General features: G+C 37.6%; 1 protein-coding gene across 6 annotated transcripts in view; it reads right to left on the bottom strand.

Moving 5' to 3' along the window:
- LOC107084913 (basal cell adhesion molecule-like) overlaps window positions 1–12840 on the bottom strand; it is a 70726-nt gene extending 57886 nt beyond the window's left edge. For all 6 annotated transcript variants that reach the window (XM_015374979.1, XM_015374988.1, XM_015374998.1 and 3 more), the window contains exon 1: window positions 12598–12840. In XM_015374979.1, the coding sequence (XP_015230465.1) occupies window positions 12598–12658 (61 nt within the window). In that variant the 5' untranslated portion in view covers window positions 12659–12840. The remainder of the gene's footprint in view (window positions 1–12597) is intronic.
- Window positions 12841–13551: the final 711 nt, after the last annotated feature.

Here is a 13551-nt window from a genome sequence, read left to right as displayed (position 1 = left end):
TTCATATTACTAAAAGTATATATTTTCAATATTTCTTACATTAAAAATATAGATTTTAAGTAATTAAATAAATAAAGCATAAGTCTATATTTACTTCTGTCTAAACCTAGTTTTTCATATAAGGTTTGAAACAGATTTAATCTATTTTTAACAAATGATAGAATAAAAACAACATTTCCTACATGTCTTTTGACTGGAAATGGCTCATTTTGAGCTTGATCAGCTCTGATTGGAAAGCAGGCAATGCAAAATGCATTTAATTCTTTTTCATAACACTCTTCTGTGTGTACACTGAAACTGAGAGGATCCAAAGTTGGCTATTTTTAGAGACAGTGAGGTATTAACAGGTGAACTTAGAGGAAGTGTAAAAGTTGCAACGTGCTGCAGTTTGTCAAGACTTATCTGCGGTTGTGAGACAGGGAGACAAGCAAACCTAAAGCAGATGGCAGGAAATGAAGTTTTCAACCTTTGAACAGAATAGAGATTGATGGATTGGGAAATATTAGTGACCTCCAATAAATCTTTTCTCAGTGAAATACACATGCAGAAATAGGAATTGCTAATTATAAGATAAATAATCGTGAAGTGATTTCTTGTATATTTTTTTCCAAACACTACAACCCTGTTTAGCAGCAAGCAGTCTTAAACACACGATGTTGCATCTGCTTCTAATATACATAATTAATAACGATTCAAACCAGCAACGCAGATTCTGAACATTGTATGAAATCAAAATTGTGCTGTAAGGTGAAAACGAGAGACTGAAATACACACTCACCAAAAAGCAAAAAAATTAATAAAAAATACTAATACACAGTCTACTAAACACAAAGTGACTTGAGGAGAAAATTAACAATCAGAGCATGGAAACTCCACTCTTTTCCTGCAAAGTCAAGGTCAGAATTACAAAAGGCAGTGAAGTTAACTTAAGTTCTTCACTGGAGTTTTAGAGGGACTCTGCTAAGAAAAAAAGAAATCCATAAAACAAAGGTGAGTTATCTCCTCAGGCTAAGGGACTGACTCAAAGCTCTGAAAACTGACACTGGATTTGGTCACTTCTGATGCAGACGTGTTCCCACATGACTTCAGGAACAAGCCCTCCCTCACGCACCCGCATCAAGTCACAGGAAACAGTGAAACTTCTAAAGCAAACAATAGACGGCGGGCGATACAGCAAACACACATAGCACCTCTGTTCCTCACAAACAAACACTACAGCTAGCACGTCCCTCCTCCTCTTCCTCCTCCTTCTAGTGCTGAGGATTAATGTTGCCTCGCCTGTCTCCCAGGTCCCTCCGGCCCAGTTAAAGCAATAAGATCTCATTGTCAAACAGTGACCAGCCTCACTGGGGAGGTTAACACAGCAGCTTAACCATTAACTAGATTAAAGTTGATGACCCATCAGGAATTCTCTGATATGGTCATCTGGCCCTGAAAAACTTGATTAAAGTAGAACTTCATGTGTATGACTTAAAACTTTATTTTGATGTTAAGTTGTGCTGTTTTGAGAAATATATTATTTAATTTTACAATACATCTTTTATTGTTGAGGACGTTTCATTTTCAACCTATCAGGGACAACTTATCATTTTTGATTGTTTTAAATGACATTAGACAAAACTTTATAAAACTGGTGATTGGAAACTGGCCATAAAAAGTTAGATGAATCTCTAGCCAATAATTTACAGCATTTGAAAAGGAAATCGGAGTTATTAATTTGCATTTATAAGCTTTCTCTAGACACTAGTCCAAAGCTCCAAAAGACAGAAGGTGCTAATGAAACCCAAGTGTGTGTTTCTGCATGTGCATAAAGAAAATGGCTGTTGTGTGGCTTCATTTGAAGGGTGCATTCAATAACTGCTGCTGCGGCAACTGTTGATGTCTGAGAGGCAACAGCTTGCGGGGCTCCCAGAGGGCCCACTCCCAGCCAGCAGTCAGATGGTGGGTTTAAGGTTGGAGGGGCACAGGGGTTAGGATTTCTCCTCTGCTTGCCAAGAAAATGATCTCCTTGGCCACAGATCCAGGCTTTTGCATGGCAATCCCCATTCTTAATTGGTATTCCTCAATCCTGATGTTATCCAGCCTGTCGTATTTTTTGTTCCTGCTGTCACAGACTTTTTTATTATATAAAAAAGGGACTAGCATGAATAATGTTCTGAAAATCCCAAACAAATAATATTGTACATCTCTATCTAATGCCACTGTGTTGAATGTGGAATTGTTGGAAGAGCTCGAGCAAATCCTGCCTTTCTCTGCATATTCCAGTAAAAAATTAACTGAAGGTTCTTATCCTCGTCCTTCCTCCCTGCATTCTGTCCAAATGGACTGGCTGTTANCCTGAAGTGCTTTGTGAATTTTCAATTTTGTTCAAACCCGCCCATCCCGCCCCCACCCCTACCATCACCCCAACCCATTTTGCAAACAGAAGCAGCAAGGACGCCTATACAGAGATATGGAGCCTCTTTTCAAGGCTGCATTTGAAATTACACATCAACATCAACTTCCTCCCTAGAGACAAGAACAACAGTACACAATGGCAGCACAATGCTCCGCTCTAATCAGTCTCTCATCCCACTCCTTGATGTAGCCATGTTCATCCCTTCCACCCTGCTTCCTTCCTTCCCTCCTTACAACTCCCACTAATTTCACGGTAGCACAGCCTCAAAGTAAAAGGCTGTGTCTCAGCAATTTCTAAGGATTCCTTTTTCACCTTCCCTTTTCGGGTATTAATTTTTAAGCACTGCATTTCACTTTCATGCAAAAGGTCATGTATTTATATTGTTATACCCATTTTTTTTTCCTTTTTTACCTACAATACTCATTTTCATATAAAAAACATACTAACAAAAGAGAAAAAAAAAGCAGCACAGGTCATCCGAAAATAACAGCTTAAATTTGCTAAAGAATGATGATGTCACAACTTAAACACCACATTTGGCTATAGATATATTGCAAAATGGCAAAATGTTCAATTAGTGACAGCAAAGTCTCAATTTTAATCATGGGTTTACAATGTAATTATTCATATTGGTATTTATCAAGAACGAACCAGAAAGTTAGCAGTGTTGTCCAAACCAGTGATTTTCAACCTTTTTTGAGCCGCGGCACAATTTTTACATTTTCAAAATCATCTGGCACACCACCAACCAAAACACAGTATATATTATAGATATAGTTAATGATACAGTTTCTGAATGTATTTATACTCAGTGTGAAACCTGGGCCTGTTTTGATGAACACAAAATGGATATCCTTGCAGGAATGGTAGAAAGAAACATACAAAGCACACAGCAACAGTTCTCAGTCTCTCTTTTTTATCGCAGTCAAGGAGCTCAGCTCACATAGATATGTGGTTGAAATGGGGAGCAATGCCAATATAGCTTTTTTGGCAAGAATTGGGAACTCCTTGGCCACGGATAACTAAAAACTGTCCAAAGGAAGATTAGCAAAGTTTAGCTTTAAAACACAATCTTGGTTCAGTTCAAAGAGTTCCTCTTGCTCTTTTAAAGTCATGTCCTTTCCAACAACGGATACGGAGCCCCTAATTCAGTCAAGGCATTCCCTGAAGAGAAATAAAAAGACAACTTCTCCTCAAGAGTTTTTAAATGTGTGCCAGTCAACTTGCACATTGCAGCAGTGTTGGCATCTTGCAGTTTCTCGGTGAGCGGGAACATCTCAAGGTTACCATGCTGCACATAGCTGCACCTTTAAATGGAAACTGTTCATTTTATCAGTGCATGTAGCAAGTTTTCATTTTGGCCTTGAATCTGTGTGTGCAGTTCATTCAGATAATGAAATATATCAGCCAGGTGTCCCGCTTGGCACACCACTCACACAATCATTTGCAAGCAGGTTTGAGTAATTGATTGATTGATTGATGATTGATAATAATCAGTAAATCAATTGTACCTCTTAATTATCTGACCCCTTTTTTGTCTGAAGTATTTTAAGGTCCTCTCGCAACACATAAACACAGGCCAGCACTTTGCAGCGCGATCGCTATTGGAGCTCTATGTGGAGCAATAAGATTATATGTTCTGCTCCTATTTGTTCACACAAAGACACAAATAAGCAACATCTCAAAGGTTACGTCTTCACAAAGTAACTATACGCACAATATTTATCCAACACAGGCTTGTGGGGCTTTTTTGATTTAGTTTGGGGGGCTGTTAGTTACCCGTTTCTCATTGTTTGTACATAAGCAAACAAAATAGTCCATGGGCTTGAAGGGTTTTTCGTTTGGAGATGGCGTTTAAAGTTGCTTCGCACCATTGAATAGCTTCTCACCACATACCAAGCACGTTGGAGGGGAAATAAATCCAAATGAAAGAAAACTTTTGCTGTATTGCCTGGGTTTTTTTTAAGTCTCAGCTTTCCTCACATCCTTGATTTATTCTTGAGTTTAAACTGTTCAAAAGTAATACAGGTGTGAAGTTGTCCATCGCACTTGTTAAAAATTATTTAAAAATGTGTCTATCCGTGGTTAGTTTTCCAACAACATGAGATTTTCTCTAAAGTAACTTTAGGCTAATGTCACTCAAATACTTAGCTGGGATCTAAAGTGAAATGTTCTACTCTTCATTTTGTTCAGACACTGAGAAAAAACAAGGAAGGACACATTCTACTCTCATTAAAAACAGCTACAGAAACCAATGTAATCTAACTTTGCTGAAGCTATTTGCAGTGGGTGAAGCACAATCTATGTTGTCTTCTTTCCTCAGGCTTGGGTTGTCCCTTCCATTAAATCCAAGGTTTCAAATTTTCATTATTTTTCTTCGTGGGACAAAAAGCGTCCCAACAGAGAGGTTGTTTTTAATTGAAAAGGGTGCAATCCTGCTCTGCTGCATAAATAATCTTTGTTGCAAAAATGTTTTCTAGATTTGAAAAAAGCGCCCACAATCCATGTATGGTTCCAGAAAACCAGTTATCCTCCTTTTATAGTGTCATTTGTGGACAAAAATCTCTATTTGTTAGAGAAAATAAATATTGAAATGAAAGATATGTCTTGGAAATATTTGGAAAAGTTTATTGTGATCTATTTATGTTCCAAAGTGTCAATTTATGGGAGGACGTTACTTTAGAATCTTATAAAATGTTGGTGGTAAAAAAAAAAAAAAAAAAAAACATTATTCAAATAGTAACCATGGCAGAGACGGATAAAAAAGAAGAGAAAGTGGTTTTAATAATAAAAGGTCAAGTGGGGGAAGGATGGTCAGTCTTATTTAAAAAAAAAAAAAAAAAAGAAATCCTTAATAGTGGCCCATAAATCCATTGTGAAAGGGCTCCAGGGACAGGTGTAAAAGCAAACAGAGTCCTCGCCCTCTAAAAACAGCAGGCTGTCTTCCTGGAGCTTCGGGGGGTCATTAACAGTAACCCACACATTAACGCACCGCAGTTTGTACAAGCAAAGGAAACATGTTAAATCACAGCAAGCAATCAGACCCAACAACTGGAAAAAGATGAATGTATTGAACCCCTTGCTGTAATGGAAACAACAACATGGACAGTGAGAGAGAAGCAAGCAAAGATAGGAAGGTTGGAAACAGATGGGATGATAAGGAGAGTGATTGCTGACAAAGTAAATCATGGGACATTCATCTTTTTGTTTAAACCTATTCAGGCCTGTGTAGCTTCCTCCTTTTAAGTGCCTATAAAACAAAATAAAAAAATAGGGGAAAATCTTTTTCCTCTTTAGTCTGACCCACAGCCAATTAACCAACTTTGGGGAATTAACCATGTGAGTGCAGTGTACCATGTGTTGATGCCCAGTTGTCTGGGGCTTGCTGCCAACACACCCGCCAACATGAGTACTTGAGTACCTTGTCACAGAAATACAATGGTTTAACATGCTATTTAGATGGTAAACATGAACTATATGGCCAGACATTTTTTTTTAAACATTGCTCAATACAGAGTCAATACTCCTCTCACCAATAATACCACCCCTAAGGGGAAGAAAAACAGTACTCTGTAGTTGCTTGTTTGTGCACAGATTACTGCCTGAGAACTGCGGTAGGAGGGAGCTTTAAAATGAAAAAGAGTGCATTTTCTGTGGAATTTGAGGTGATGACAAACTAAAACCCACATAACCTGACAGGTAACAGCACGTTCAGAGGAATTCCACTTATTCCAACTCAGTGATTATCTCAGAGTCACTCATATCCCCAAACACATTCATTAAAAGGCCTCGGTTTCAATACCCACTCCCCCTAAAGACCTAAAAGCCATAGGGGACAAACATGTGCTTGCATTTCCAAGCAAGTCTTTCACTATTTACAATGTCTTTCACATTCATACCTCTTGCATGTACAAGCTTTGGAGTACTTTACTGCAATTTAATGTTCAAGACCAAACAGCACTATATTGTTATGAAGTGAACATTTAATAGAATGTGGTTTTCAATATTTTAAGATTTTCAAACATTTCTATTAAGTTCATAGTTTAGCATGTTGTAGAAGAAGTTCTGGTTGCAATAACAACTGCAAAACGTTTCTGGATATTTCTCCTTCGGCTGTGCATATCTGGATAATAAATTGTTTTCTTCGTTTCTCAGCAAAGAAGATTAAGCTAAGCCAGACAGGACGGAGAGGTCTGAAGGCTAGACGCGGATTTAGAATTATGTTTAGGTCTGGAGTTAGAGTGGCCCATTCTAACAACATGCTATGATATAAACAGTTCCATTGATATAAACAGTTCCATTGTAGCTTTGGTGACTATTTAGGGCTGCTTTGTTGGAAGGTAAACCCCTGCTACAGTTAAAACTAATTTCAAGACTTAGTGTTCTTCCAGAATTCAAGTCACACATCCATTTACATGTCAGCTACGACTAGCCTACCTGTACCTGATGAAAAAATAAAACTTTCATTGATCTATTGTGCAATTTAACCTGAAATAATTCAAAGAGGAGGATTTTGTTTTATAACTTAACTCAGCGTTGAAATTTCTCCACTGATTTATTCCAATGTTTGTTGTACGTTCCCATGTCTTTATGATGATATTTGTTGACTAATGTGCTGCAACAAACCTGTAAGGCCCCAGCAAAGGAGCTGTGTTCATTTTAAGAGAAATTACGCCATTCGACTGTTTAATAATCACATGACATTGGGAAGCAATTGGCTGCAATGGACTTTATTTAGTGGCATTACAGTAAAGGAGAGCATATACAAATCCAAACCAGATTTCTTCTTAAGCTATTTGTAAAAGGTTTTGAATATATTTATATTTAATTTGTCTTCCACTTCACTATTATATTGTGCTTTTTAATTGTTGATCACTTAAAATACCAGAGGGAGCAAATATGTGCTGGCCACTGACAGATATATGATTTCAGGTGTTGCATAACATCAGGAGACCCCACTGTTTCAGCCAATGATGAGTTCATGGTACAATTAAACAATGTGTACTCATAGATCACTAAGTAGATGACACCTTTGCATACCTCAATGTGGAGCTTTACAAACCTGAGACCAAAAGTGCCCCAGGACAGCTGTTAAAGGAGCTCCACTGGGCTTTATCTTATTGTGGCTTAAATGGCTCTTTTTCAAGCCTAATACCATAATAATTACCCACTGCTGCAGGGGGTGCACATCTGATGCAACAATGGCAGGGGGTACAGACATTAAAAAAGGGAGGAAATGAGTTTGTAGAATTAAGGCAGCCTTAGACAAAAAGGGCCAACTCTACATGTCAAAGGCTGACACCTTGATCTAAACTAAGGTTGTCAAAATGATTCTTTGCACCTTTTTCATAGAGCTCTACAGTTGAATTCATTTTCATCTGATGATCTGATTGTCCTTGAAATTTTGAATTTGAATCATATTTCATTTTTTTATGTGGATGAAAAGAAGAATAACTAGGCAATACTGTTTACTAAAATCCTGTTGATAAAATTACATTATATGTACACCTTCTAAGAACGTCAAGGCTTGTGAAGTACAACAATGTTTCTTTTGATGCAGACAAGTTTTCAGCACAGCAAGCAGTAATATATACAGCAATGAGAGAAGAAGGGTGAGATTTTAGACTAAGTATGCTACAAATGCTGTTTAAATGCTTTTATGTGCACTGTCAAAGAAGGTGCAAGAGGGACATGTTTTTTCTGGCTGTGTGAATAATAGAGTAGCACAGCACTGTGCCTCTTGAACCCTCAGCTTTGCACTGTCATTCAGCTGGCAGAAAGGCCACTTCACTTTTCCTTTACTTTGAATAAAGTGACTAGAAAATATGCTCTGCTATTAAAGAATAAGAAAGAACTTACAAACGAATAAATGTATACCTAAATATAGTATGCAATGAAATTACATAGTTATATATTATTGATTTGCTATGTAATCGTTATTTTTTCCTGGCTGACACCAGTTCATTTTTTTTTTCCAATGTCTCAACTGTCAAAACACTTGTTTTAAACAAATGCAACTTCACTATTCTTGGGATGATTCCACATTAATTTCATGCAACAGTTTAGTCAGCAGCTTTTACATGTTAAGGAAAAGTAGTTTGAAAAACTATATTTTCAAAATGTTTTTTTTTTTATTAAATTTTTTTTTTACTCTAAAAGGACCCTCAAAAGACAGATGTTCATTTACCAAGAATAATGAGATATCAAAGGCATTTAACAAATACAAAAAAATAGTTGGTTTTTCAGTACTGGCTGTGAAAGATCAGTGATCTGACTCATTAAAGACACAAACTAAGTTGATAAACTTTGGACAACATCAATATAGCTGCAAAAATAAGTGTGATTTATTACTTTAGTAATTTGTCGCTTTTTTTTTTTTACCAATTTGTATAAACACCATGATACTGTGATGTTTACATTTGGAGGAATTTTAGACCATGCTATGCCTTGCTGAGACTTGCAATATATTGCTGTAATGGCCTGAGTCACACATTCAGCAGCCAATAGCCAATGACTTTGGTTAATAAAAATAAAAAAAATCTGATTTCACAAATAACCTCAATTGTTAACTAAGGTCTAAGACACACTTAAAAGAAAGCAAACATCTGTTCTGTCTACTTATATATTTAGTTCTCATCTGTGCTCAGCAAATACATATTTGGAAGCAGCATTTGGGTGCCTACAACTAAAAAAAAAACAGGTCTACAGGACACATTTCCACTGAAAATCAACAAGAGTGGCTATTGTTAGACAAAACTATGAAGAAAATGTGTTTTTTTTTCTTTAGAGCTGCATTTCCAGGGCGTGGAACAGTGAGGGGAAAAGGGGGGTCTCAGCACCTGGAACCAAGCCTTTTAATCAACACAGTGCAGCTGTCCGATATGCTACACACTACACCCAATTCTTTCAATTACAGGTTAGAGAAGTAGGCTAAAGGTTGGAAAACAGCAGAGCTGTGTTACTAAGATTCTGACAAATGGTGGAATAAAAAAGGATTAAAAGAGACCCAAAAGCAAAGTCCAGGTGAAGAGAAACAAAGTAAAAAACAGAAGAACGAGTAAATCGAGTTAAGATCTACTGCTGAGGGTTGCCTTTAGCTCATGTCTTTGTCTACTAGAACCACTCTCAGGTCAAGACTACATCTTTTTCATTTTACATTAATTCCATTTTAGACATTTAGGTATATTTTACTGGAATTTTGTGTGATAAGAGCAATGAAAGTGATACAGAGGCAATCAAATATGAGACAATAGTTTGTGATATCTGGTTATATAGTTTGGTATGGATAAAAGTGATAATAAATCCTATTTAAACAATCATCAGTCTGCTCTGATAATTTAGGTAAGGTCATGTAGTCAATCATACATGCAATACTGTTAATAAGTCAAATATTTTCAAATAATATTTATATTCAATGTTACGTGGAGCAAAAATAACAATTACAACACTGTCATTTTGGACATCAGCAAATATCAAGCAACACCATAAGCCACAATTCTTATCACTATTTTCTGTTTTGAAGTTAATTCTAAAATAATAGCCAATCCCTTTGTTGTAAAAACAAAAAACGCTAAATAACTCAAGGATCATTGGTCAATCTCAATACAATACAATTCAAAACTAATTAGGACACTGAGAAATAAACCCCTCTTCCCCAGGGGTTCTGGCCCCAGTTCTCTCAGCCTCATTTTTGAGCGTTTCCATTAAGGCTCTTTCTGTAGCACTGGGGGGGGGGGTTTCATACCTGTTCAGAAGGTACAAATAGAGCTAAGTAGGTCTGTAATGTGACGTGAACAGTCTGCTCTACACTGATTCACCATAGGATGAGGAGAAACGAGAAATCTTTGCTATTTAGAAATTATACCTGAACTGAGGGAAAAAAAGAAACTAAAAAGGACAGAGCTTTAAGAATTGCATACAGGTTGGCATCCTGTACCTAGAGCAGCTCCACAGATTCAGCAAGTCAAAAGTTGGATGTTTGCACTTTAAAGTCGTTATCTTCATTCTTACCATGGATGAGCAAAAACTGTCTCAAAGCCAAAATTGTTTAACTTCTTCAGGCAAACTTTGGAGCAGATCACCTCAATCAGAATCCAATAACGTTGAAACTCTTCACAGGCAAAGAGCACCTGTGCCTTCTTTTTTTAAGTTCAAGCGGGTCTGAGATCCAGACAAGTATCCCAGTGGATCATATCATAAAAACAACCTTATACCTTATACAAAATTATTCTTGCACTCACAATAATATTAAAAAAATTGCATTTTGATTATTTTTTTCAGTTTATTTACCTAGTTTTTACCATAGTGTCACAAATCAATGGTTAATAGCAGCAAAGAACACCACAGTGGTAGCTGGAGGTAGGGTTTTTAGCCACAGCTCTGATAGTAGCAGGTCCAGTGCGGAGTAGAGCGAGACCAAGCAGAGAAGAGCCCTGCAGAGTTGAAATTGTCTATGTAAAAGGGGCCTTAGACAAGTGACCCATACATTTTTTGAGGAACTGCAGGGATCCAGAGGTCAGATGGGAGAAATGACAGCATGACTATTGCCCATGGACTTCACAAATCCTGCCTTTATTGAAGAGTGGTGTGAAGCATGTCATTGTTGAGATAAAGCCATTCCAAGTCCAGTTCGTAATTAACTCACAATAAATGTAGGAGGTACAGTGAACATGTGCTGGAAGCATCATACTGCAAGGATCTTTTTCCTCACTAAGGAAAGGGAAGCTGGATAGAGTAGATGGGAACATAGATATAAACATTCCTGATCGAAAACCTGACTAAGAAAATGCAGATGTTAGTCTAGCAGCAATGCATGCAGTTCAGGTAAAATGGGTTCAATCAAAGAAATGTTATATGTTAGATTGGCATAGTAAGTGATTACAGTTAAGTCTATCATTAACAAATTTGTGGACTACTGCCACAAAATTTGACAGCAACTTTAAGGGGTATCAATACTTTAGAAAGGCAGTATAAATCTGGTTCAAATGACCCATGTGAGAGATTTAGTGATAGAGGAGGAAAAGCACAGAGAGGGGAATAACCAGCACTCAGGCCCCACCCCTCACCTCCTCCCTCCAAAAAGGTAAAAGGCGGAGCTGTAATGGTCTCAACCAGGATTCTAGCTGTGTGATTGTGTGTGTATATTTTTAAAGGTAATAAAAAATACCAAGTAATGTGTATACAGGGATTTGGTAATATTATGATAAAAAAAATAACATGGAAATTAAATTTCCCACGATGAAAACACTCTAAATTAATTTATAAAACTGAACTATTAAAGATATCAGGCACAGTGCATGAAAAGCAGCATAGCAACTCCTTAAAAAAAGTGTTTTATGCTCAAATATAACCGCATCAGCTTTAATATTGATCATATAAGGAGAAAAAACAGGTTGCTTTTAAATTGGCTCGGTGTTTCTGGCAGCAATAAAGGAGGGCTGAGGGTGGAGGCTCAGTGCCAGCACAGGAGACATAAATCCTAAAGATCAGACATCAAAGAGCTGGAAAACTGCAGCCTGATCTTGATCCAAAAGTATGGTCTTCACAATGAAAGAGACTTTTTAGTGCAAAGGGAGTGATTTACAATGGATATTGTAGGATTAGGGAGTATTTTCTTTATGGGGTTGTGGTATTTTTTCAGCAATTACACATTATGAGGGGTTTAATGGTAAAAAAAAAAAAAAAAAAAAAAAAAACCAGCTCATAATACGGAATTGTTTTATTGTTTGGTCCATAGGGAAGATGTTTATTAGCTGAAACTCTCTGAAGTAAAGTGGGGAAACTCCAGGCACATCCAGTTACCTTACACACTTTAACTGATCAGTTTAACAACAGCGGCTGCGCAAAAGGAGGGATTTTTTTATTATTATTCCCACTTCAAGATGTAACTAAAACAAAAGCCTTAAATATAAGTCACATTTTCAGATACACTTGCTTTCCACCTGTTTTCTTTTTTTTTATTTTGCATTTAATGCAAATCTGAACAGGTTGGGACCAAATCCCAGTAAGTGGGAAAGTAGTTGGCACAGAGCGCGGCGCGGCGCGCACGGACAGGTTTGATGTCGCACTGAGTGTCGGAGTTAGTGCGGAGCGGGGAAGTGGAAAACTTCTAGCCTGCAGGCACGAAAATCCAACCTGGCCGCACCACTCCATATAATACTGTTATTACGGGCAATGTTTAGAAAAAGTAGTGGACTTACCGTGAAGTATCCAGAGGAGCAAGGTGCATATGAGCGGCGTGCGTCCCATGATCCCGGCCATGACCGCTTCTTTAACTTTTATTTTTTAAGGAAAAGGTGGTCACTTTGATTTTATTTTTAAGGGTAAAAAAAATTGGAAATATGGCCTTGAAAGTGTTTTCTTCTTTTCTCCAGCGCTGATTTGCCTCTCCGTATCTCTCTCTCTGTGCGAAATGAGCGCCTCTCTCTGCCTCTCCCTCTCTCTCTAGAAACCTGACGCGAGTGGCAGTCTACTTGGTTGATATATTTGCACAAAAGGTGACCCCCTCTCCTCCAAATACAGCCCCCTCCACTGCGTTCCTTCCCCCTCCTCCTCCTCAGCCAGGCTCTCCACCTCAGTTGCAATGAAAAGACTTGGTTGACTAATCTCGTAGGTCTGCTGGGTGCCCGCGGGACTCCTTTAAAGAAAGTTAAAAGTGATTTTATCATGAGGCTCTGTGACTCACAGCAAAGCCTAAAACCGTAGCTGCGCTTAAAATATTAATCACTAAGTTTCTTAGAGAAGATCTAGATTGTGTAAGCCATAAATTAGTTCTCTACTGCTCACTAACTTTTTAACTTTACTATATATATGAAGATAAAGGATAAGCATATAATCAGAGGCGGATTTAGGAAATTTGAGGCCCTAGGCAAAGACAGGCATGGGGCCCTCTGAATTGAGAAGACAACACATAAAACTTTACAATTTTGATAGGGTAGACATGTTCTACATTTTGTCCATCTCTTCTTGTTCTTTTTCTTGTTGTTTTCCTCTCTATTTTTTGTACTCATGCTGTCTCAAAAGGAACTAGAGATTTTCCAAGCACTAAGCTCACTTAGCTGATTGCTTCTTCCTGTGTTTCCAAAAAGGCGACGGCAAAAGTAAATAACACAGTCCTCCTTTTTCTGTAGACAAGCCATAATCTGCTTATCTGT

The sequence above is a fragment of the Cyprinodon variegatus genome, unplaced genomic scaffold (assembly GCF_000732505.1).
Source record: "Cyprinodon variegatus isolate N-32 unplaced genomic scaffold, C_variegatus-1.0 Scaffold6, whole genome shotgun sequence".
Lineage (NCBI taxonomy): Eukaryota > Metazoa > Chordata > Actinopteri > Cyprinodontiformes > Cyprinodontidae > Cyprinodon > Cyprinodon variegatus.
Note: the sequence above shows the minus strand (reverse complement) of the source record. Positions and strands in the feature narration are given on the sequence as shown.